Source organism: Astyanax mexicanus, chromosome 19 (assembly GCF_023375975.1).
Source record: "Astyanax mexicanus isolate ESR-SI-001 chromosome 19, AstMex3_surface, whole genome shotgun sequence".
Classification (NCBI taxonomy): Eukaryota; Metazoa; Chordata; class Actinopteri; order Characiformes; family Acestrorhamphidae; genus Astyanax; species Astyanax mexicanus.
The window spans coordinates 26,966,510-26,993,404 of record NC_064426.1 but is presented as its reverse complement, the minus strand read 5'-3'; the positions used below and the strand labels follow the sequence as shown (position 1 = coordinate 26,993,404).

Below are 26,895 nucleotides of genomic sequence, written 5' to 3'. Positions count from 1 at the left end.
GTCGTGCTGTTTGGTGATTGATTCGCGCAGATGCGAGAGCGTCGCAGGCGAGGACGCCGCCGCAGGGTGAGCTTGTGTCTCTTTTATATATTTATGTTTTTTTTTTTTTCACGAGCATTAGCGTGTCTGCTGTTCTGTGCACGCGGAAAGACGCGCGCGCACGCTGTCGCGTGAGAATCTGAATCCTGTTATTGGTGCTCGTGAGAATAAAACTCACTTTACTGCCCGTCCTTCCTGGTGGCTGATGTCCAGGGAAGTAGTGGGTAAAGGGGGGTCGGGCAGGAGCAGGAGCAGGAGCAAGCAGTGCGTTTCTGCACAGGAGACATGTAGCTGTGTGTGGTTTTAATGAAAAGCTGCACTGACCTGCAGCGCTGTGTAGTGTTATTAATCTGAGGGCAGGCTGTGCGCGCGCGCTGCTGTTGTCCTGGTCACAGTGTGACGTTCAGCGCGGCGAGAAAGAAGGCACGTACGCCACACCGGGGACAGAGCGTGCGCGCGCACGCACGCTTACAAACCACCGTGGACCGTGTTTATAACCACATTCTAACCACATTTAAACATGTAAAGCTCCAGTCTTGGGCGAAATGTGTTTGAGCGTAAAGCGGAGCTGTGGGATAGGCGCGTGTTCTTTAACAGCGTGCTGCCCGTGAGAGTCTGAGTTAGAGGGGGTGTGTATGTGTGCCCTGAAGGGGGCGGGTCGTGGCTGTAATGAAAATTAAATTTCCTTGGGTTTCACCCTGGAGACACTCTCTGTCGGTTGTGCATGTCTGTCTCTCTGTATGTCTCTCTCTCTTTAAGTACTGTATGTCTCTCTCTCTCTGTATATCTGTCTGTAGGTCTCTCTCTCTCTGTATGTCTGTCTGTATGTCTCTCTCTGTATGTCTGTCTGTATGTCTCTCTCTCTGTATGTGTCTGTATGCCTCTCTCTTTGTGTGTATGTCTCTCTCTCTCTCTGTTTATTTCTCTATCAGTTTGTCTCTCTCTCTGTACGTCTCTCTCTGTATACTTCTTTCTTTCACTGTCCACATAAATGTGTTTCTTGTCACATTGCCTGACTCTGTTCTATTGATTCATTCTTTAATTAAATAACTATTTGAGAACAAATTTGAATTGTGTCAAGCAGTCCAAAAATGTCACCCACACTAGATTACACCCTATAAGCTAGTTTAATCACTTATCTCGATTTCCACATAAGATCCAAATACAAAACTGGGGTTGACATGATACAAAACTAAAAAAAAATAAGCATCACTAATGCTTAATAGTAAATAATACAATGACACAGAAACTAAACAAACAAACGTTTGCCAGTCTTAGGATGGAGAAAACCTATTGCGTATTCAGCGAAGTGCTGCACAAGGCCCTTGAAACCCTTGCTATACAGTGCACTCTTTAGGCAGTAGGAAGACGTGTGATGTGGCTTTTCTTTCCAGCCTTAACCTCCATTTAACCCCCATTTGACCTTCATTTCTGCTGTATCTCTTTATTCTCTGTCACATTTACATTGGGTGTCCCAATTGCTTTTGATTAGGTTTGTTTAGTTTAAATTGAGTGTTGTCAGAAATCCATGATGCATAAATGGGTCCACTCAGTTTTTGAGAATAAAATGGTTTAAATGGAAACTGTTATTTCCTAATGCAGTGGAAACGAAAAGGGAGGAGGTATAATTTGGGAAAAAATGTTGGGCAGCTACAGTGGCAAGAGAATTATGTGTAAATGAAAAGCATTGCTTCATCACATCCTCTTGATATGAGTATGAATCAGGATGAGTGAATGTTAATATTTTGTGTATTTACCTGTTAAACCTGTACTATTACTTTTATTATATATAATACACATTTTTGTATTAATGGTTGTACGCAATTCAGGCAGAGCCCTTGTTTTGCTCAAGAACAGTTTATTTAGATTGGCTGCAGTGTTAGGTTTAAGATTTAGGTTGGTTTTAAAGTGAGATTAGGATTAGTATTAGCAGTGCTGATTTAAAAAAACATTAAGGTGGTGTTACAAATCTTTTAAAATGTCTTTAATACCTTAAGACTTTGTGTGTAGGCCAAAGCCACCAATGTATGATTTCATGTTCTGACTCGAAATAAGTGTTAGCTTGATGTGGCCACAAAACTCTACTTCCTTCCTCGGTTACTTAATCTCCACCACCTCTTGCTGTAATCCCAGTTCTTTCTGTGTCCTTCATCCTTTAGATAAGGTTCAATCCATTAACTTATATGAGGTTGAGGCCAGGGTCTGAGAACTTGTGTTTGTGGCCCATTTTAAAATTGTGGGTGCATTTCGTGTATGAAAAGCTTTGACATATTAGTCAGTTATCATTAAACCATCTAAACCATTAAAAAATGAACACGTTTTGACACTTTCCAGCGTTTTGTTCCGTAACTCAGTGTGTTACCTCATAAACTAGATTACAAATGGAAGAATTACTCAAATTTGACCAATAAATTATATACTGTTGGTTTATCCTCAACAGTTTATTCAAAAATGACACTGAAAGTTTGACATCTCTCTGCCTTTTACATTTCCAGATAGAAGCTTCAGTGTCATAAGTGGGTGCAAGTCACATGTTTTATATTATGGATTTATAACTGTTTGTACAATTTAACCAACTTCTATTAAAGATAACAGAGAGAGTTGACCAGAACACTGGGGCAGAAAAAAATCATACACCAAGCAGTATTAATGCTGAAAAATGTATAAAACTAGTATTATTATTAGAAACTAATTGGAAAAATGTTTTTTGGACATGCAATTCTAGAATGACCCACGTGATTGTGGTGGTGTCGATGAGAGAGATAGTAACATTTCAGCACATGAGAGTCATGCTAGGTGCATTTGTTTATTTGGGGCAGTCATTAAATTAGCTGTGGAATTGCTTGTCTGTGTCAGAGAAGACAGAAAGTATGTGTTGAGCAGTTACAGACTGATATACAGTGCTATTCCTAAACACAAACACTTGCAGACTCATATGCTGGCATCATGTAACGCAGTGATGCACACACATGGATGCTCATGCCACATGCACTCGTGAGGCTTGAAGCATTTTGTTCATCGCAACATAAAATTAACACAAAAAAATAGGCCAGCATGAGCCATGCTCTATTAGTATATCCAATAAATCTAATGGTTTTAATGTGAATATTAAACATTAAAAATTACTATTTTTTCACCCTTTGGTGTAATGTGAATCCAGACAAATAGAAATGCTCAAGAATGATTTGGAATAAGGCTGAGAGGTTAATCAAATTAATTTGATTAATCGAATTATGTTTTAAAGGTCTCATTCCATTGTTTTTTTGTTAATTTTAAAATGTCTAATTCTAATAACTGTTTTTTTGTGAAAAAAGTGCTCCAGTGATCCATTATAACGCTGCTTTAGTCCAGTGGAGGAGTGGAGGGAAAACATGATGCAAACATATTACCTCTGATTGGCTAATAGCACTGTGAGGCAGGCAGACGAACAACAGTTAGAAACATTTTAAAATAAAGACAGTCTTTTGCCATTTGTTCCTTAGCTCTGAATGAATAGGCAAAGCATATATATAGCATATTTGCACAAAAAACACAGGAACGAACTGCCATGTTTGCTCCTGTCTGACAAGACGTGCCTGGCCGTGTGTACCCACAGTATCACAGTAGTTCTCTGGATGCCGCCATCTTAAAATCACAGCTGATGAGCACAAACAAGTAGAAGAACAGATTGCAACCTTAAATTGGTGAAAATATATGAATATTATAGAGAATTGTTCAACGGCAGCTAAAATAAATGCATTTCCAGCTTTAATGGTCTAAAATAGTGATTTCTTAGCATAGGTAACTCTACGCCCCTATCTCTAGCATTGTAAAACTGTTGGGAGCATCATCTAAAAGCTCTGTATTTCAGAATGCTGGGGGTGAACAGAGGTGGGATTTTTGACAAAAGTTTGTACTCGTCATGTTTTTCTACAACCCAAGTACATTTTATACTGTATTTCTCTTTTAACTGCAAAGGACTGGCATATGGCCACAGGTTTAACATCTAATCAAACTGGCACACACCTGATTCCATTTGTTTAATCAGTAGATATTTATCTTCAAACCAATTGATCATGTGTTTTTGCCGCTTAGCTGGAACAAGAGCTTACAGCCACACTGGCCCTTTGTGGATAAGACTGGTGGCTGCTGGTTTAGTGTTTGTAGCAGCCAGTAGCCCATTAGCATCTATTAAAAATGTATAAATGAGTTTCTTGTCCCTTTACAAACAGGAAAACACATAAAATTTACTGCCTGGGGTAATGGACCATTGATACACTTAAGACAGCTAAATGTCAGGTTGACAAATGCTGGAACATTTCTCACGAATGTAATAGTTTTTTAAGATATAGTTTTATATAATTTTATTTATTAATACATTAAATAGGTGAGGAGGTCAGGATGTTCGATGATCACCAACCCATCTCATCATCCCCAATTCCCCTGCTCATCCCAAAAGTACTAGATAGAATATCTTTATTCCAGAAAACACAGATCAATGCTGGATGGCTTTATACCCCTCTAGACCTCATCTGGCATTAGACACGGTGCCAAAGTGTTTGTTTATATTTGCTTATTTCCAATATCTGATATTTTGCTTTGAAATATGGTATCGATTTTCAAAAATACAGTATTACTTTTTGTTGACCGTCTGTTTCACACTATAAGGCGCATCGTATTAAAAGGCTCACCACCAATAAATGTCTATTTTCCTGTCCGACATACTGGCCTCTGAACGACAGAAGAGCTAACTAGCACTTGGCACGGTTAGCAGGCAATGCTAATGCTGCTCCAGCAGTGCTAGCCGGGGTTGGCAGCAAGCTACAGTCCGATATACTCGCCTCTAAATGGCAAAAGAGCTAGTGCTATTACTGCTCCAGTTGGTCTTGGTCGAGTCTTGGTGCTGGAGAACTAAACTATAGAACTAAACTATAACGCTGCACTTTAGAGAAGTGGCTTTACTGCTCCTTACAACCTGACTGGTAGAATTCATACATAAGGCACACCGAATTCTATGGTGCACTGACGAATTTTGGGAAAATGAAAGGATTTTAAGTGCCATTATAGTGCGAAAAATACGGTATTAGTTTTTAGTTTATGTAAACATTTACTGTAGTGTTTGAACCCCACCTACTATATAGCAGTGTTGTACTCTGTTGTATGGTCCTATTGTTCTGACTGGATAAAAGGTAAACATATATTTTATGCAGATTTAAAAAAAATTATACTATGACAACAATCGCAATATATTTTTTTGCCTACATACGTATTGCAATTTATCACACTATATTGAGTTGTTACACCTGTATCGTAATATATATTGTGTCGCAAAGTTCTTGCTAATAAACAGGCCTAATAAATAATGTGACATAAAAATAAACCAGTCTACCACAACACTACATTGAATAAACAATTATACAACAATAACATATAATACCATTAAAGCTTTACAGGAAATAGCGAAACAAAAACAAAACAGGCTGCTTTTAATACAAAATACTGCTTTTATTACAGTATGATTTTTTTATATTGTTTCACAAATCATAACAATATTATTATGTACAAATTAAATTGATATGGCACACTCCTAGTCACATAATGTGAGTGTTAATGTTCCTCTGTCTGTACAGCATGCCGTTGGCACGGAGTGTCTCAGTCACCTCCCTCTCGGGCCTGGATGAGTGGGACGAGGACTTCGATTTGGACGATGCCGTTCTCTTCGAAATTGCATGGGAGGTGGCTAATAAAGGTATGGTACCTCACATACGTACACAGTTGTGTGCGACTTTCAGTAGTCTACCATTCTTTTAACTTTTATCTAGTTCAATTTAGTGCTTCTGTCATTTCAAACGCAAAGTTTAGTAAAAAAATTGAAAATCTATTTTAAATGTCAGATTAGTTTGAAAGTCTAGATTGCTTTGATGTAAGTAAATAAGGGTGCACAGCTGACCTTGATGTATATTAGCTTATCTTCTGACCCTATGGTATTTGCTTTATCACCCCCCATGCACCTCCCTGTGCAGTTGGTCATTCCACTGTCACACGACCAGTCTCTAGTGTGGAAGGCCAAAGGCTAGCACTCACCACCTCCACTGCACTGATCAGGATCTGCCACTGTTACACTGCTGAACTGCAGCGTTGCATCAGCCATGTATCAGTTAACTATTAATGATGATAAAAATAATATCACTTATATTTGGCCCACAAGCTAAACTCTTATCTGTTAACATAAAAAAAAGCATCTTAGAGATATAACTGGTGGCTTTGACATGGATTTGCCCACACTCTACTGTTTAGATGTGAGAACATAAAGCAGTTTGGTGGCAAATACATTTATGACATTATTGTAGGTAGGCCTGTCACAATAATTATATTATTGTTTTATCGTACAGTAAATGAACATGACCTCAATAATATTTGGTAATCGAGATATCGTCTGTTGGGTTTATTTGTATGTTTTTTTGCATCTAAAACAGTAAACAGTATTTTAGGCAGTTGCGCAATGACCAATGCTTCAATGTAAATCCATACATACAGTGTGAACTGCAGTAGGTAAGGAAAATAGTATGTATATATATATATATATATATATATATATATATATATATATATATATATATATATATATATATATATATATATCTATACTAGGATTAATTCAATTTTGTTGTCTTTACAAGGGTATAATTGCTTTATGTTATTGTAATTTAATGTTCTTAAAATGACAATAATATCGTTTATCTCATTAATTTCTGAGACAATATATCGTCCACAAAAAAAACTTATTGTGACAGGCCTAATTGTAGGTCTTATGTTGTATCTCAACATATGCAAAGATACTTAATAGGAAGCTGTTCAATAAATAAATACCACTTTTTTTGTTATGTTCAAATGACTATTGAAGCTATGGACCATTGCTATATAGTAAAAGGGAAAACCACATAGCAACAGTTTAAACTATTAAAATATTTGAGCCCTACCTACAAAAACATATATCAACAGTTCCCCCCTTTTGGAAGAAATTTGGACAGTCTTTTGACATAAAAAAACTAAACTGTGCTTTATTTAAATATATATTTCTTAATAATAAAGTTCCTTAAAATAATAGCTTACAAAATAACTGATTATATGTTTTTGTACATAAGTTTATCATTTAATCAAATTACCATGTAAACATAAAATAAAGTTTACACATATTAGAGATATCTGATATAACTGTAAGAAATAACAAAAATAAATATAATCAGCTGTTTTTAACTGTTGAAGAGTAGTGTCTGTGATTTTCAGACCTACAGCTCTGGAAAAAAATAAAAGACCACTTAAAAATTATGAGTTTCTTTGATTTTACCAAATTGAAAACCCTCTGGAATATAATCAAGAGGAAGGTGGATGATCACAAGCCATTAAACCAAGCTGAACTGCTTGAATTTTTGCACCAGGAGTGGCATAAAGTTATCCAAAAGCAGTGTGTAAGACTGGTGGAGGAGAACGTGCCAAGATGCATGAAAACTGTGATTTAAAAAAAAAGGGTTATTTCCCCAAACTCTTAAAACTTTATGAATGTCTCTTAATATTTTTCAGAGCTGTATAAAAGTGTCTAAACAGAGAGTATTTTAATATTGTAACAGCTGAATGACAGAGGGGTCAAAGGGATATTGTGATATGCAACATGAGTGGGTCTCAGTGTCTCAGCTCAGCTAAACGCAGACTCTGTGACCTTCCATTCTTTCATACAGGTCATTCAGTCTTTTCATTGGAGCCGTGATACAAGAAGTGGGTAATTCTGGTCCTGGTGGGCCAGGTTCCTGCACAGTTTTGTGCTTGTCCTGCTTAAGCACACCTGATTCAGCTCACCTGTTAGTTGCCAGATTTAGTATGTCTGTTAGAGCTGGAAAATCAGTAAATAGTGCTGGACTCTGACCCCCTTTGCCCACCCCTATTCTATACTAATGCAAACCTTGTAGCACCAATGAAATTCCTGTTTTTAATTTTGACACAATAACTATTTTTATAGACAATATACTGCCACAGATATAATTGTGATAAACAATATTAATTTTAAATTAACCCCAGGCTTGTGCCCATATACATATAAGTGTAAATAACACAAAAAACATTTTCTCTGCAGTAAAGTAAGGTATTTACATTGTGAAAACTTTGAGGACTCCTAAAGGACACTTAAAGTAGAATGATGAGCTACCTGTTTACCTGTTCCACTTAATAATTTCAGATTAGTAACAAGAATCAGCTCAAAATCTGCTTGTTTGAAAATATATATATAAACTAGATAACCATAGCAAAGGAAAATGTTCAGAAAACATGCAATGTTTGACTTTATATTTAGGAAAATATTGATTTAAAAAAAATAGACAAGTGCATTATAGGACCCTGTTGCACAGCCTAAGCTTTTGTCTTAAATGTTTTTTTGTTTTTTTTTACATTTCTTGCATTACTTGTACTTTAAGTAATTTTAAAAATAATACTTTTGCACATTTACTTAATTAAAAAGCTTGAGTTGATACTTTAACTTCTACAGAAGTATTTTAAACCGTAGTATCTATATTAATACCTGAATAAAGAATGTCAATTCTTTTAATACCTTTGATTTTGAACTATATATTGTCACTTTCCAATTAAAACAAGTATCTCCAAACACAACAAGTTTATTTAATGTTTGTCCATTACACTGGTGTCAGAACGTCTTTATAAATGGACCAAGAAAATTCTTCCAAATTAACTGAAATAATCACTTTTACATCGACATCCATTAAAAGTTAAGAAAGTTTTATCTCTCTTTCAAGTTTTATCTCTCTTTCTGTTAAGTTGCTGTTTTTGGTTATATTTTTGTACTTTTTTTTCTATGGTACAATTTGTAAACAGATGTAAATATTTATTTTAATTGATGTGCAGTTGACTTGTACAATATCTGTACAATATCTAACTGTATTCAATATTAAAGTGTTTCTTCTACTTATCTACTCTCTGTGCTTTGGCAGTTGGTGGGATCTACACAGTGATTCAGACGAAGGCCCGTCTGACCTGTGAAGAATGGGGAGAGAACTACTTCCTGGTGGGGCCGTACATGGAGTCCAATGTCAGGACCCAGGTTGAGCTGATTGAGCCCACCAACCCAGTACTCCGGAGGACCATTGATAAGATGAACAGCAGCGGCTGCAAGGTAAACATACTTGAACAAATTTTCAGAAAATATTTACATAGTACTATCATTTCCTAATTATAATTTCTTTCTTTAATTTTTTCTTACACACCCCCATACACACTGTTTCTATTTGTCCCCAAACCTCAGTGAAACCCTAAACCACCAATCAGAAGAGTGTGTGCCCCCCTGGTATGCTTGTGCAAAGGTTAAAAGCTATATCTATATCTCACACACAGACTAGAGTCTATTTCTAGAGTTTGTTGACTAAATCCGTAGAGAGGGAGAGAAAGAGAGAGGAGGAGACATGGAGAAAGAAAGAAAGTCTGTGCCCTCAGCACCTCAGTGTTGTTATTTCATTGACATAATGGCTAAAAGAGACTTCAGTATATTAGAGTATCATGTCCAGAAGCGTTAGTACTGAGAAGTAAATAAAGTGTGTGAAGAACTGTTCTTCGTTTTTGATTGTCTGTTTAGTTTAAAATAAAATACTAAAGCTTAAGCAAAACAAAGAGCATAACAGTTCAGCTCAGTTGTTTGTGAGCTCTTAAGCTTGAGGTTTTAACCTTTTATTAACTTTTACTGCCCGTAGTTGTATCCCGTCATCTGCTAAAACTGGTGTAGTGCCAATATTATCATGCACACTCAGCTGTTTAAATAGAAATGTGTGTCATGACACACATATAGTTTCGTTGACTTTTGATAAAACACTGACAATATAGGAGCACTTTGAAGTTCTGTAAAGTACTGTAGTCCTAGTTTCTCTTCATACCTTATCCTCCTTTCATCCTGTTCATCAATTGTCAGGACCTTACAGGACTACAACAGAGCAGATATTGTTTGGGAGGTGGGGCACCACTGGCATGGTGGTGCGTTAATGCATGTTGTGCTGGTATGGTGGGTCAGATACAGCAGTGCTGCTGTAGTTTTTAATCGCCTCTGTATCACTGCTGGACTGAGAATAGTCCACCAACCGAAAATATGCAGCCAACAGTTCCTTGTAGACATTGTCATGTGACCACTGATAAAGGACCAGATGATAACCAACACCTCAAAAATAAAGTAATATACAAAGATCTACAACTAAACTTAGGTACAGTATATTTAGTGTGTATATATGAACTGCAAACAAACATTTAAAAGAGAATGCAGTAAATAGCAAAAACAAATAACAAAACAAGTTACTTTGAAGAATATCATGATATTACAAAAACGTTTTTTTATCTTGTCTAAAAAATGTGTTTATATTGGTCAAGATATGGCACAACCTTGTATTAATTACATTGTTTCAGAAATTTCAAATGGACCAATAGAAATTCTACAAAATCAACTAGAATAGAGGCAAGAATAAAAAATGAGTAAAAAAAACAGTTTAGTTGTTTGTGAGCTCTTATGTTTTATGTTTTAACCTATTATTAACGTATACTGCATGTAGTTGTATCCAGTCATTTGCTACAACTGGTGCAATATTTACAGAGCTGTATATAGAGATGTGTGTCATGTGTAGCTTTTGATTAAACACTGAGCATGTAGAAGTACTCTGAAGTTCTGTAATTATAGCTTGTAGTGCTTTTATTTCTCTCCATACTTTATTATTCTCATTTTGTCTTGTTCTTCAATGCTCAGGACCCCACAGGAAAACCATGGAGCAGCTATTATTTGGGATGTGGCTTAGTTTTAGCGCTGGAGGGACACTGACATGGTGGTGGTGCATTGGTGCATGTTGTGCTGGTACAAGTATATCAGATACAGCAGTGCTGCTGGAGTTCTTAAACCCTCCAAGGTCACTGGTGGGCTGAGAATAGTCCACCAACCAGAAATATGCAGCCAACAGCACCTTGTAGAAATTGTCATGTGATCACTGGTGAAGGATTAGGGGATAAACAAACACAAACTGCAGCAATGAGCAGATAAACTCCTGTAGTATCTAATAGACTGGACAGAGATGGGTGAGTGTTTTACACCGTGTTTAAGAACTCCAGCAGCACTGCTGTTTCTGATCCACTTCTACCAGCACAACACACTCTACTAACACATCACCACCATGTCACTGCAGTGCTGAGAAATAATAATAATACCTGCTCTGTGAGGTCCTGGCCATTTGAAGAATGCATGATATGCATGACTTATGCATATATATATATATATGATATAATGTGTATGTATGTTTGTTTATCAATAGACACTTCTGTTAAATAATATCCTACTCTGTCTGGGAAAAGTGCCACATCGCAGATAGTAACTACATAGGAGAAAGGAGACTGCATAGTAGTCATTCATTAATGGGGCTCAGTGATTTGATTTGTTTTTCCACTGCTGTCACTTAATTGGTCATTATCAAAGCCAGCTGCTTTCCTTAGTCTCTGCTTGTGTCTGTACAGACCCATAATGTCCCCACCATGATGATGGAACATTAATCCTGAAGTTATACTGTGCTACAACAATGCATAATCCATTTTTTTCCATGTACAGAGCTGCCAACATGTATAAATTTTGGGTTATGGGCACACATTTTGACCATCAGATTTCATGATCTTGTGTTTCACTTTTTTCAGTGAAGTTATCTCCAGGTTGTCACTGAAATTGTTTCCACCAGTAAGTCACAGAGTGCTTTCTACCAATCAGAGCACTTAGTTTTTAGCCTACCTACCCGCCTCGCCCCACCTAGTTTCACGCTTCAGTCAGAGGGCTTATTAATATGGGAATGTGTGTTTGTATAATTATACAGTTACAAATTTGTCTACAGTTGTCTACATCTAGTCTGCCAGGCCTAAACCACTCTACACTATTGTAACAGTCTCCCTCCTAAAAATAGAGAGTAGTACCAGCATTTAAAAAATGAATAATATGAATACAATACATTTAATAATATGAATACAGTACAGTAAAATAAATGATAAAATATTGACATTGCTAATATAAATATAGATAAAGTTTGCAAATCTAATGCTAAAAATGCCTTAAATATATTGTTTCCATATAATAAAAACAGTAAGCAATTATTATCCTTTAAAAGGTGCAGGCAAGTACAACATAATACATTTACAAACACACTTTTGAAATAATGCAAAAATATTTAAGAGAACACTTCAGTTTCTACATTTTTTTTTTTGCACATTGTTGTTGTATTCTATAAACTACGGAAAACATTTCTCCCAAATTCCAAATAATAAATAAATATTGTCATTTAGAGCATTTATTTGCAGAAAATGAGTAATGACTGAAATAACAAAGAAGATCCAAAGACCTCAAATAATGTAAAGAAAACAAGTTCATATTCATAAAGTTTTAAGAGTTCAGAAATCAATATTTGGTGGAATAACCCTGTTTTTTAATTACAGTTTTTATGCATCTTGGCATGTTCTCCTCCCCCAGTCTTACACACTGCTTTTGGATAACTTTGTGCCTGCACTCCAGGTGCAAAAAATCAAGCAGTTCAGCTTGGTTTGATGGCTTGTGATCATCCATCATCCATTTTCCTCTTGATTATATTCCAGAGTTTTTCAATTTGTTTAAATCAAAGAACTCATCATGTATAGATAATTGTACAAATCTGTGTGTGTTTGTGTGTGCATTTGTAGGTGTACTTTGGACGCTGGCTGATTGAGGGATCTCCATATGTGGTCCTGCTGGACGTGGGCTTCACTGCATGGTCTCTGGACCGCTGGAAGAGTGAGCTGTGGGAGAACTGTGCTATTGGAGTGCCTTGGTTCGACAGAGAAGCCAATGATGCTGTCCTCTTCGGCTTCCTCACTGCCTGGCTGCTCGGAGAGGTGTGTGTCTGTTGTTTAATTTAATCTGGCCATGTCATTCTGTGTACTTGTGAATTAGTAGGGTGTTTGTGTCTGGCTGTCAGTTTGGCAAGGCCATTTGTTTATGACATAATTGTGTGTGTGTGTATGGCTGGCTGGATGCATGCACTGATTGTTTATTTGACCAACTCATTATTTATGAATGTGTATCTGTCTCAATGTGTGTGTGTATTTCAGTACGCAGCACAGTGTGAAGACCCTCCGCATATCTTGGCTCATTTTCATGAGTGGTTGGCTGGTCTGGGTCTGGTTTTATGCAGGCAGCGGCAGTTACCCGTAGCAACCATTTTCACCACACACGCCACGCTGCTCGGACGATACCTGTGTGCTGGGAACGTTGATTTTTACAACAACCTTGCAGAGGTAGGTGTAGCTGGTGCGTGTATTGGTGTGGGTGTAAAAAGACAACTTAACTAAGGCTATGTTTACACAATAGGTTAAAGTGGCCCAAATCCCATCTTTTTTGTCACGTGTGTGATTTGTGTGGCTGTGTGAATAGCAAAAAACAAACTAAATGTGATGTTTTCAATTTCTATTTGTGCCACTTTAATATGTGCTATTGAATTCTCGCCATTGTCGCCGCATTTACATCTATTGTCTGTTTCCCCTTCCTTCACGTCGTTTTTACTTTGTCCTTTACTTCCTTTTACTTGATATAAGTTACATAAACTCGCATTGCCACAAATATTGCTGAATACATAAAGAATAATGAGTTAACAGAGCTCATAAATATTTGATTGGGTTTCTCTTGTAATAATATTAGCAGGCTTCTGTCACAAACTGTCTGTGTTTTAAAAAAAATTAAATTAAAGAAGCCTGTAGTCATTCATAGCATCTGTAATACTAAAAAGGAAGAACCCAAAAACCTTCAAAACATGAAATGTTCCTGTTTTGAACATGCACGCCATTTACACAAACTGCAAACAGTTTAGACGAAAGCTCTCTTCAAATTTATAATTTTCTCTGATAGTTTACTCAAACTATTTATATGTTTAAGTAAAATGGCCATTCTTGTTTTTATTCTATAAACTAAATTTAGAAACAACACCAGTACTACAGCTTTCATGTGTCTTGGCATGTTCTCCTCCACCAGTCTTACCCTGCGTTCACACTGGAAAGCGACAAAGCGACAGGCGACCATTCATTTCCTATGGCAGGGCGTGATTTGTCGCCGCGAGAGGCGACAAGCGACAGAGCGGCAAGCGACACGGAGATGAATTTTTCTCAACTTTATGCAAATTAATTATGACACGGTGAAGCGACATTCTAACCCGATTGGCTCCTAGCTTTTCTTTGGACCAATCACAAACAAGGCGGTTCGACGTCCTCAAGCTGCTGCTCTCTGAATTTCTAGTTTCTTTCCCGGTTCTTTCTGTTGAACGGGGTGGACCCACATCAATCTACGGGAACGACTGCGTTTCCAACGCAGTTAAATCACAGAAACGCCCAAGAGTCCAGCAAGTTAGGGAGTTATAGCTGGAGAATAAAGTGGCCAAGCGATTCCTTTTTTGTGCCTTTTTTCTTGTCGGAGGCTGGACCATGATAAACGCGGGCATTGAGCTTGACACGCCCACAAGCGACAAACGCTGGGCGACACAAGCGACTCGTCGCGTTCCAGTGTGAACGCAGGGTAAGACACTGCTTTTGGGTGAACTTTTGCCACTCCTGGCCCAAATATTGAAGCAGTCCAGCTTTGTTTGATGGCTTGTGATCATCCATCTTTCTCTTAATTACATTCCAGAGGTTTTCAATGAGGGTGGTGGTAACTACAACTGAAATATGAAATGAAAATATATCTCTCTTATTCTCTTTTTCTCTCGTATTCTCTAGTTTAATGTAGATAAGGAAGCGGGTGACAGGCAGATCTATCACCGGTACTGTTTGGAGCGAGCTGCAGCACGATGTGCTCACGTCTTCACCACTGTGTCCCAGATCACAGCCATCGAGGCAGAGCATCTGCTCAAAAGGAAACCAGGTGTCTTTCTAAACTGCCATTCTATGCAATACAATACACCTACAGTTTGATTCAGTGTGTCTAGTGATTAGGCCTGAGTGAGAAAACAGTATTGGATAATATTATCAGTCAACTTTCAAACATTTTAAAGCCTAATGTGCCTAGTGTGCACATACAGTCATGTGAGAAATATACAACACTACATTTAAATCTTTAGCCCTTTCTTTGGTTGGGAATCATTTTACGAGCCATCTTCAGTGGTTTTAGACCCATAGCGTGTTTTAAAAGGAGACAGTAGTGTGTAGATCGAATAGCTACTCCCATCTCGCTTATTACTGCTGAGGGTTTTGATCTAGGCTTATCGTTCATATATTTTTCTGACATTATCTAGTAAAAGTATATACTGCAGCTCATTTGGTAAAACTCCATCTTATCCCATTTGGATGTTTTTATTCTCTACTGTAAAATAGTTTCTAACCACAAACTTTTTGATTTAGCTTCTGAGAATTCGCCTAAATCTTCCAAGTGGGCAGTGGCACCCAGTAATAGCGCCTTAGGCATACAAAGTGGTGTTTCAAAAATATATATTCAGAACTGGTTTGTGAAATAAAATAACTGATATTCAAGCAATTAAAATATGTCTGGATTGGCTCTGATTCAACCCTGAGTGGGTGAATCATATTGGGACATCCCTAATAAATAATTTTTTAAAATATTTTAGAAAAATAGGTGATAGCACCCAGTTCTACTATTTATGTTACAGAAATCTAAAAATGTTTAGGCTAACAATTATTTTGAGTCTCTTCCATAGATATTTTTTTTTTACATAATTATTCTCTCACCCTTAGATATTGTGACTCCTAATGGTCTGAACGTGAAAAAGTTCTCAGCTATGCACGAGTTTCAGAACCTCCATGCTCAAAGCAAGTCACGCATTCAGGAGTTCATCAGAGGCCACTTTTACGGGTTTGACTATTTACTTAAATACCCACACATAGACTTACACCAACAACAGCACATTGTCTCATTGTAACTTTGTGTTGTTTTCTCACAGTCATTTAGATTTTAATCTGGACAAGACCGTGTTCCTCTTCATTGCTGGACGCTACGAGTTCTCTAATAAAGGAGCTGATCTTTTCCTTGAAGCTCTGGCCAGGCTCAACTATCTACTGAGGGTATGTCTTTTTTCATACTGTGCTAAAGTGGGCTTACTAGAGTGAATAAAATGTGAATTATGAAGAGCTTTCCGAAAGCTTTAAAACTCGGCTTTGCGTGTGTTTGTGTGTGTGTGTCCTAAGGTAAACCACAGTGAGACCACGGTGATAGCGTTCTTCATCATGCCTGCTCGCACCAACAACTTCAACGTGGAGACACTGAAGGGCCAAGCCGTACGAAAACAGCTCTGGTAACCATGATGAGTCACTGTGAGGACTGCTAACCCACATAGCACATAACACATCGGGCTATCTCAGTGCAAAGCGCTGTTACTCTGAAGCAGTTGTATGGATGCCCTGGATTTTTGTCTATTAGCTGTCTCGGTCACGCCCTTTGCTTTTACACATACAGACACTCTGATCCATAGTGGTAAACTGCAGGCAAATGATGTGTTAATAGTTTATAGGTTATCCTTCATTATGCCCAACCACTAAATCGCCCGTTTTTTGGCAGAACTATTTCAGATTGGGTTGCCAACAAAGCCTTAATGGCTCTTGGATGGTAACCATGATTACCGCAAGGGCCAGGGATTGGTGAAGAAAGTTGTTTGCTTAATGGTTATAATAAATCTAACATAGGAAAATTGAAATTAAGGAAATATTACTTCCGCTACATTCACATTGCCAGGCTCACGTATCTTAAATCAGTTTTTTTGCCTTAACGTCTTAACGTTTTTTTTTCTCACCAACGTGTGGACACTTCAAATCAGATACACATCTGATTTGATGGCACATCAGATTGATTACAAATGTAAACAATCAGATTTTGTGCAACTTTTTTTTACCCAGTGCACATGCGATTACTGGCTGATTACAGAGTGTGCCTACAAGTAGTGTATCAATGTATCAGTAGTGTATCAATGCATGCTTGTGCCATTTAAAAGACTAATCCATCCACATTACAAACGGATAGAGGTTACTTTGTGAATGTGAACTGTCAAATCTGAGCACAAATTCTACCAGTCAGGTTTTTATATATATATATTTTATATATTTTATATATATATATATATATATATATATATATATATATAAAGAATTACAGTTTTGTTTACTTAAGGAGCCCCCAGTGCATAACATATATACATAGACCAGAAAATAGTGCTCCTTATAATACGTGTGACTTATAGTCTGTAAAATACGGTAGTGAAATTAACTTGTAGATAGCTGAAGGGTATCTATAGTGGCTGATAGTGTTAAAACGTTTGTACTAATGGCCTTTTTCTTCTTACCAGGGATACAGCCCAGACTGTGAAAGAGCGCTTTGGAAAGAAACTCTATGAGTCATTATTAGTGTAAGTAGTTTTAATTATTTGTGTTTTTTTTGAATGACCCTAAAATCAGTTTTGGCAAACAATAATTTCTCTTTTTTACACGTAGTGGCCAGCTGCCAGAAGTGTCTAAGATGCTGGATAAGGAGGATTTCACCATGATGAAAAGGGCCATCTTTGCCACACAGCGCCAGTGCCTGCCACCCATCTGCACCCACAACATGCTGGAGGACAGTTCTGACCCCATCCTTACCTGCATCCGCCGCATCGGCCTCTTTAACAGCTCTCAGGACCGGGTTAAGGTAAAAAAAAACCCACAAAGATGGACTGTGTGGCTGATATTAGTGCATCAGTTGTATCTATCTTACGAACTCTGCTGCTCTATAATTAATTGCACTGTGTAAATTAATCAGCTAGCTGACTTGGAATTGTTATTATTTTTTCTAGTCACGCCATTTAACGTTATCTCCAGTAATCAGGACATATCAGGGCAATATTTGTGTTTGTTACATACTGTGCAGTATTTGTGGATTGATATTGTGGGATTAAGCCTAGACTACACAGCATTTTCTCATTCAGTTTTAATCCCTGTCCAGGTAAGTGGCCCATATTAAACTACAATAAACTATAAATATATGATTATATTGGAAACTTAAGTTGATGAAGTCAGGCTGTAGAGTTGTTATGAGTGAGAGATCACCTACTTCTCAACTGTTTACCATTACGCGAAAGTGCACACTGCCACCTACTGTACCGGAGAAGGGATCTTTAATGCTGACACTGAATTGAGGGACAAATAGAATAATTTTGCTGAAAAACATACAATACTTTGAAAAAACATTGTTTTTCAGTATATTATTGTAATAATTTGTATTATTATTTGTACAGTTTTATTGCCAGGTCTACAATGTTACAGATATTGATCTCTTTCTCTCTCTCTCTTTTTCTCCCTCTCTTTTTCTCCCTCTCTCTTTTTTTTTGTTCTCTGCATCAGGTGATTTTCCATCCAGAGTTTTTGTCATCTACCTCTCCTCTGCTGCCAATGGACTATGAGGAGTTTGTCAGAGGCTGCCACCTCGGGGTCTTCCCCTCTTACTATGAGCCTTGGGGTTACACACCTGGTTGGTAAAAATATACTTTCTATGTACGTTTTCTATATAAGATTTTAGAGAAAGTTCATAATTATGCAATTTTCAGCTATTTGCCCTCCCTATAACCCATTAAAAAAACATAAAATCATTTTTTTTTACCTCGTTTTCCCATATATAAACAGCACAATCTTTTCAATCTAATATTTTTTTAAGGTAGATACTCTGAAAACTGTAGATTTGTTCTTACCACTTTGTCTAAGATCTATGATTTCTGTTTTCTTTTTCAGCTGAGTGCACTGTGATGGGGATTCCCTCTGTGTCCACTAACCTTTCAGGGTTCGGCTGTTTCATGGAGGAACACATAGCTGACCCATCTTCTTATGGTAGGGGAGGAGAAAACAGTTAATGGCACCAATATTTTATTTGGTCCCACAATTATTAATGCATTAACCAAAAAAGCAGCTTTCGAAATGTTATTTCCATATTTTTCGCACTGTAAGGCACACCTGATTATAGTTTTCTGGTCTAATTTTATACATAAGGCACACTGGATTATAAGGCGCGCTATCAATAAACGTCTATTTCCTGGTTGATTTTTATGCATAAGGCGCATTATGCAACACTAGTAAGGCACAGAGGTGTCGCCATGTTTTTAATCTAATTCAGCAGGTAAAGCTAAGCTAAGCTTAGTAAACAAAACTGTAATTCCTTTTCTATTAAAAATCTTTTAAATTCAAACGAGCGCGGGATGTTAATCTACACCAGGGGTGTCCAAACATTTTTGTTGGGGGCCAGAAGGAGAATCATATTTAATGTCACGGGCCAACGACTCTGTAATAAAACAAATAATGAAATATACCACTTTAAATAATACATTTTCCTGATTACTTTCATTTACACATCATTTTACTTGACTTACTATCTTTATCTATATTTGACAGTGTTGTGTAAACTAAGATTTTTCAAATTGATGTTTCATTTCATGATGTCTCTTATTATTAAACTCCTTAATTACGGCAACTTTTAGACTCATTTGCCCTTTTTCTGCACTAAAACTGCGCACTCTCTCCGCTTTTAGACTCTTTGGCCCGTTTTTCTGCGCTGTAGCGCACTCTCTCCGCTTTTAGACTCTTTGGCTTGTTTTTCTGCGCTAGAAACGCGCACCCCTCCGCTTTTAAACTCTTTGGCCCGTTTTTTTGCGATAGAAATGGCCACTCTCTCCGCCTTTAGATTCTTTGGCCCGTTTTTCTGCGCTAGAACTGCGCACTCTCTACGCTTTTAGACTCTTTGGCCCGTTTCTGACACCTAGCGTTCAAACGTTGGATCTCACATTATAAAAACCTGCTTAACAGCGGGCCAACTTTCATTCTATTTCTAAAATACCTCGCGGGCCGCTCCACAAAAGGAAACGGGCCGCAAATGGACCGCGGGCCGTAGTTTGGACACCCCTGATCTACACAGATTTTTCTCCTGAAAAGTTTTTATTTGGGTGAGTAAAGCACTTCTGTTTATTTACAGTAAGCTATATAAGCTGTATAAGGTGTACAGATTTTCACTAAGGCTGCAGCATTAGCATTACCACTTTGCTGTCCGACAGCACTACACAGGAACCCTGAGTAAGCCAGGGTTCTATCAGCTGGTGGTTCGTCCTACGTAGCTTGTTTTATCACAGTAAACGTGCAACCACAAAAACAGTTATTGTGACAGGAATAGCCTTCACATTTTCCTTGGGTTTTATGAATGTGACTAACCTCTCTTTCTCTCTCTCTTTTTTTTTTCCTTTCTCTCACAGGAATCTATATTCTAGACCGGCGGTATCGTAGCGTGGACGAGTCGTGTAACCAGCTAACCTCCTTCCTCTTCCAGTTCTGTCAGCAGAGCCGCAGACAGCGCATCATCCAGAGGAACCGTACAGAGCGTCTCAGTGACCTGCTGGACTGGAGATACCTGGGACGGGTCAGCCATATATATATATACTCACACTTTACAAACTAGTAACATTTACCCTAAAATAACTTGAGAACAACTTTGTTCATCATCCTGTAGAGCCAGCAGATGTTTTTTTTCCTCCTTCAGGAATTCACATAACAATGGCTTACCTGTTTTTTATTTCTGTTTCTCAGTACTATGTATCTGCTCGCCATATGGCCCTGTCCAAAGCCTTCCCTGACACATATGTGTATGAGCCCCATGATCCCACCTCGGTAAGCCTTCATATTAAATGTGTGCCAGTATGAGTGAGTCAGAGTGAATATTGAGAGTTATATAAAGCATTTCACTGTAAACTCAAGAGCTTCCTGCTAGAGTATGTGTCCAAGAAGTATCCAGATTCTTACACATCAAGATTCACTGTATATTTCATCCAAAATCACAGGTATTAATATTTGTTGCCTTAGGGTTTGCCTCTGCCCAGTAGTACATTAGTCTCTATAGTTCTGGGAAGGCTTTACAGTAGATGTTGGAATGTTACTGTTGGGATTCAGTAGCTTTCGAGCAAAAGGAAACTAGTGAGGGTTAGTTCTAAACCACATCCAGGACAGAAAGTATTTGATTTATTCGCTTCATCTCTGCACAGAACACAGCCCGCTGTTCCACAACTCAGTAATGGAGAGTTGTAGCTAGTGTTGCAGACATTGCATGGCAGTGAACACTGCTGCAAAATATCTTAACTGCTGGAGAACTAAACTAAAACTCCTGTGGCTTTACTGCTCCTTACATCCTGACTGCTAAAATTCATACATAAGGTGCAATGAGGATTTTTTCGGAAAATTAAAGAATTTCAAGTGCGCCTTATAGTGCGAAAAATACGGTAGTGTTATATTTTACTCTGGTCTCATTATTTATTTCTGTTTTTTTGTTTGCTTGCTTGGTTTCCCCCCTTTGCAGACCTCCGGCTTCCGTTACCCACGGCCTGCCTCGGTGCCCCCCTCCCCTGCTCACTCCCTCCACTCATCCCCCCATCACAGTGAAGCTGAGGATGAGGATGAGCGATACGATGAGGAGCTGGAGGCAGAGAAAGACCGCGTGAACATCCGCCAACCATTCAGTTTACCACTGAAGAACAAGAGCCTGCCAGTTGATGCAGTCAATGCTGTTGATGCTGTAAATGCTGTTGATGCAGTTAACTCGGTTGAGGCAGTTAACTCAGTTGATGCAGTTAATGTGGTTGATGCAGTTAACTCAGTTGATGCTGTTGACCTGCCTGAGAAGAACTGACACTACACACACACACACACACACACACACACACACACACACACACACACACGCTCATGCACACGCTTCTTCTCCTTATGCGTCATTCATTCTCACATGCACACCCCGCAGACACACTCCTGACCTGTTGCCTGCTTTTTGGTCCTGCAGTTGCTGGGCTTGGGGAATAGATATATAGATATTTATGTGAAAGCTAAATGATGTAGAACTAAACGATGTATTACTGTGAGGAGCTGCTACTATTGTTGATCTTTAAGACAGAAATATTACAGTCTTCCAGATGTCAGTATGCAGAATGATCACGCTTGACAGAAGTTTAGATCCGAACCTGTTTGTTCATAGACTGTGAAGGGCCGTCCCAGTATAAAGGTGCCCAGAGCTTGTGCTACTGGCAGCTAGTTGAAGCTCACTGATAATGACAACACAGTCAATCAAAGTCAGCCAGAGATCTTCTTCTACTTCTTCTTCCTTATCCTCTTCTTTACTCCAGTGCTTTACTTCTGATGGGTCAGTTTTAAGCCAGCCCTTAAGAAACTCCTTTTCTACCAAAAATGGGTTTGTAACAAGGCAAAGCAGTCCGTTTCCTCTCAGTTGGCATGGGGAGTACACTGTGCAATATCGTTACATTCATCCGGTATTTTTCCACGTTTTCAAGCCTTGTCCCAGTTTTATGGCAGTCAGGGCAATTTAGCAAAGATATCTGTCTTCTTAAAGAGTTTCTATCACAAGATAAACATTTTACAATCAGAGAAAGTCAGTATTTCTGTCCTGGGAGTCCTTTTATTTCAGAATAGCTATTGTGAAAAGGTTTAAAAATTAAACTATTTAGAGTGTTTAATGGTTAGAGAGCTTGAGCTGAAAAAAAAAAAAGATTTATTATAGTATAATGTGCAAGAGCAGTTTATGTACTGTAATGTACACATAAACACATGATGATATGAGTTTGTGTCACAGCAGTGGAACAGAAAATAAAGACTGTATAATTTAATACCATGACTTGTCTCTCTCTATTTCAGTGCTTTTTCAATGTTCAATAGTCTCTAACACAGGAACACGTTTGTGGACAGGAATCAAGAATATCGGTGGAGGTGGTTCTTCAGCACAGATAGACTCTTCCTCCATGGCCTTTGCAGACTAAAAAAGAAAAATAAGAGAATACATTTTATATTAAAATTGCACAGTTTTTTTTCCTTGGGTTTCTAATCATTTTATTTTGTGCATCTGTACCTAGTAAGCTGCTCCAGAATGAATTGTAGGTGGCGCTGCCAGTAACAGCTCCTATCTTGGCTGGGTTGCGTCTCACAGTTGTCACTGAGAAACCATCAGGGCCGGTTACCTCAACCTCCACTAGGTGGTAATCAGCCAGACTGGATGAAAGGAGAGCAAAAAAAATGCTTTAATGGGGATGTAGAATGTTAAACTGTATTTACCTTTGCATAGCTAGTATAGTATGGATAGTATAGTTTGTGCCTTTTTAAAAATATATAAACTTATGTAGGTCTTGATTTGTTGCAAATATACAGAGATCCCACGTCCCATTGAACTTCAGGGAGTCTCCTATTCCACAATTTATATACAATATCACAGAAATTATTTTAAAATGAGCAAGTCAGGATGAGTGCACATGCAAGAGAAGTACACACACACGTAGCAAGAGAGTGATCGTCCTCTCTTAATGCTTAGTTGACCAATAAGGCTTGTGTGTGGGTGGGACTTGGTGGGTGTGGGGCAGTTTGATTTGATCCAGCGCAAAACGTTGTGTTGTAACTGCTTATGAATGGTTTTAAGGCATTTACAACCTAATCAATAATACTTAATAATCTAATTTATAAACCAAAACCATTTATAAACCCTTTATAAGGATAGTTTTATTTTAAAGTGGTACCGAGAAGTCTTTAGGTTTTGCTTAAGTTATCTAGTTCACTGAGAAATCCTGCTTTTCAAGTTAAAGTTTTCAAGATAATTAACAGTAAACCAGTGTCTGCAAAAGAACATTAACTGTGTTCAGAGAACTCACGCTGTATCTGATACAATCTCTCCAGTGACTCCATTAAAACCCAGGGTGGTAGCAGCAATGGCAGCAGCAGCCATGGTGTTCACATTGTTGGGGGCGATGGGGCACAGTTCTGCCACTGAGCCATGAAACAAGACCCGTCTCCCTTCGTCTTCTGACCAATCAGAGAGCAAGCCTCCAGTCAGGCGAAAACAGGACGGGTGCTTGGACATACGAATGGAGAGAGCCTGTAATGGGGTCAGAAAGAATTAATCCAGTATTAAATCAGTACAATGAATAAATAATATTACAGAACAAAACAATGTACAGATTTTTTTTTTACTTTTCTTATTAAGAAAATCAGTTGTTCACATATTTCATTGTTTTACAATCAAAATTCTGGCTGTTTTTTCACCTTCTTTTTTTATACTGATGTGCCAAAAGTCTTGGGAGAGTAACTATCCCATGATTTTTTTTTATTATTTCAAATTTTTATCCAATTTTCAACCCAATTTACTTTGACATTGGCTGATTTTCTATAGAAAAAAGTGAAAGAATATTTCAAAGGAGCAGCTACAGAAAATGCCCATTTCACCTTTGATCTCAGCGTATATAGGTGTGGGCATTCCTGAGCTGTTCATTAAGGTAACACTTCATCAGGATCTGTTCATATACTTCTATCCCATGACTTTCGCCATGCTAGTGTTCATACAAGATTATATTGAATGCCCTCACTTTTAATGATCCACTGTCATTCAGTCTCTGGATGTCTTGTCCCCCCCATAATGCACCGCTGGGCACATAGAGCGTGTTCCCGTGTTTCTGTGCACTACACCGCAGCTCCTGATTCAGCTGGGAATCCGACAGAGCCGAGGGACTGCCCACCTGTGAGGGAGGTAATGTAACAGAGACAGAAATTAACAATAAATTCTCCTTATCGAGACCAATTTTATGCAACAAGAACTTAGCATAAAATAACATTACCAGAAGGTTGGCATGTGCTAAGAAATGAACCCCAAACTCTTTCACTATCTGTGGATGACAGACCTCCACAATCAGGTCAGCCTTTCTGCACAAAACACAAAAGCACAAAAAGCACACTAATTGATTAATGTTGTCCTGTGGACAACATCAAGCCATAGCATTGTATATGTATTATTGAGTGTACATGTGTGTTTATGTGCGAACATACTTGTGTGTAAATTCTGACAGGTTGGTCAGAATCAGATCCTTTGGGACAGAATCACTGAGTTTGTCTGCATTTCTGTTCCAAACAAAGGCCAAGCCAAAGCCCACCCCAAGCCCCTCCCTTTGGATGTGATCCACCAAGAACTGACCTGTAGAAAATAGGGGAGATAACTGATGCAGTGTTCTCAAGTGTCATGCTTTGAGCGTGTGACACGCATCTCAGCGAGTTCACACGCTCACACGCCACACATGGTATTTCTCACGCTTGCCAATCCATCAGAATATAGATCGCTCTGTTGTTAGGCAGACCTAGTCAAAGAGGGTGGAGTTTCAGCCAGAGTGTCAGGCGCAAAAAACTGTCTGAAACACACGTCGGTGAACAACTTTTGACCAGGGTCCATTAGTTTGAATAATACATTAAGCCAAACAAAGGTTTGCTACTTTCTAGACACTAGATGGAGAACTTCAGTTCCACAAGACGCTCACCTTGCTGAAGGCTTAATTGAATGGATTTAAATTGAAAATACTGAAAATAGTCTTTGTCCAAGAGAGATTATCCAAAAGTATTCAAATTAGCAATTATTTGCACGTCCCTGTTTTAAAGCTAGAATATGTGAAAAAAATATTTGAACACCAGTGCTAGTTATAATATACAGCTCTGGAAAAAATAAGAGACCACTTAAAAATGAAGAGTTCCTTTGATTTTACCAAATTGAAAACCTCTAAAAATATAATCAAGAGGAACATGGATGATCACAAGCCATTAAACCAAGCTGAACTGCCTGAATTTTTGTACCAGGAGAGGGATAAAGTTATCCAAAAGCAGTGTGTAAGACTGGTGGAGGAGAACATGCCAAGATGCATGAAAGCGGTGGTTAAAAAACAGGGTTATTCCACCAAATGTTGATTCCTGAACTCTTAAAACTTGACTATGAATACAAACTTGTTTTCTTTGCATTATTTCAAGTCTGCATCTTTTTGTTGTTTCAGCCATTTCTCATCTTCTGCAAATAAATGCTCTAAATGACAATATTGTGGCCAATATTTTTATTTGGAATTTGGGAGAAATGTTGTCCGTAGTTTATAGAATAAAACAACAATATAAATTTTATCCATATATCTAAAAAAAGAGAAATTGATCCAGAAACTGAAATGGTTTCTTATTTTATATATATATATATATATATATATATATATATATATGGAAAGACTCACCTAAATGCCCATATCCCACAATACCAACTCTTATGGGTGATGATGTGTGAGTCATGTCTGTGTAGAAACAAAATGTATAATATCTTATTGATCGCTATGTGCAAAGACATATAAACATAACAGTACAGTTTTTCCACAAGATCCTATTTCCTCTTTCTTACACTCCTCCTACAAGTCATAGCTCCTCCTTTCTTCCTCATTCTCTGTTATCTATCCCTCCTCCCCATCTGCTATCTATAACTCAGGCCTGACTCACTTACTTCCACAGTAATCTCCTCAGACCTTTTATAACCTTTACTTACCTGCAGTTCCTCACCTTTTCTCTACTTCTCTTGCTCTTTCTCTCTCTCTCTCTCTCTTCAGAGTCTTCAACACACTGCTGTGAGTGCTATGAGTATCCCAGGAGGATTGTGGGAAAGGAAGGCTAAAGTGCATGGGTGTTATTAATGATTGACATCCTGTGTTGATTCACACACACTTTTGCATAAAACATGCAGATATGCAGAAGTGGGTAGTAACTACTTGCGTTTCATCACGTGCAAAACTTCTCCTTTTCCATTTTTGACAGAATGTGAGTCAGTTGGCAGTTGTTATTTCTATTTTGTGAAAAATCCATGAAGAAAAAAGAAGAGATATTTTACATCCTGCACTAAGCGTATTACTATCTTACACCCCTCCAACAGACTATTTTCACTTCTTCCACTTGCATTGTTTTTGTTTCTCACAATGTGTGTGAATATATACATACGCTGATGTGCATAGTGGT

At 38.0% G+C, this 26,895-nt stretch overlaps 2 protein-coding genes across 3 annotated transcripts; one reads left to right on the top strand and one right to left on the bottom strand.

Annotated features, from left to right (window-relative positions):
• Positions 1 to 5: 5 nt before the first annotated feature.
• gys1 (glycogen synthase 1 (muscle)) lies at positions 6 to 22,721 on the top strand. The gene is made up of 16 exons (XM_007256279.4): positions 6 to 66; positions 5,649 to 5,767; positions 9,015 to 9,196; positions 12,757 to 12,948; positions 13,165 to 13,350; positions 14,818 to 14,962; positions 15,790 to 15,907; positions 15,996 to 16,116; positions 16,240 to 16,346; positions 17,391 to 17,450; positions 17,536 to 17,728; positions 18,421 to 18,547; positions 18,805 to 18,900; positions 20,310 to 20,473; positions 20,641 to 20,721; positions 21,404 to 22,721. The coding sequence occupies exons 2-16, from the start codon at positions 5,650 to 5,652 to the stop codon at positions 21,731 to 21,733; spliced, it is 2,220 nt and encodes a 739-aa protein (XP_007256341.3). The 5' UTR covers positions 6 to 66; position 5,649; the 3' UTR covers positions 21,734 to 22,721.
• aspdh (aspartate dehydrogenase domain containing) lies at positions 22,618 to 26,541 on the bottom strand. 2 transcript variants are annotated; one of them, XM_007256280.4, is made up of 8 exons: positions 26,432 to 26,541; positions 26,130 to 26,186; positions 24,919 to 25,063; positions 24,711 to 24,795; positions 24,462 to 24,611; positions 23,751 to 23,974; positions 22,961 to 23,100; positions 22,618 to 22,867 (listed from the first exon to the last, which is right to left on the bottom strand). In XM_007256280.4, exons 2-8 carry the CDS (start codon positions 26,182 to 26,184, stop codon positions 22,830 to 22,832), a joined length of 837 nt encoding a protein of 278 aa, XP_007256342.2. In that variant the 5' UTR covers positions 26,185 to 26,186; positions 26,432 to 26,541; the 3' UTR covers positions 22,618 to 22,829. The 2 variants fall into 2 exon arrangements, with proteins under 2 accessions (XP_007256342.2, XP_007256343.2); XM_007256281.4 differs by having other exon boundaries at positions 26,446 to 26,541.
• Between the last annotated feature and the right edge of the window lie 354 nt (positions 26,542 to 26,895).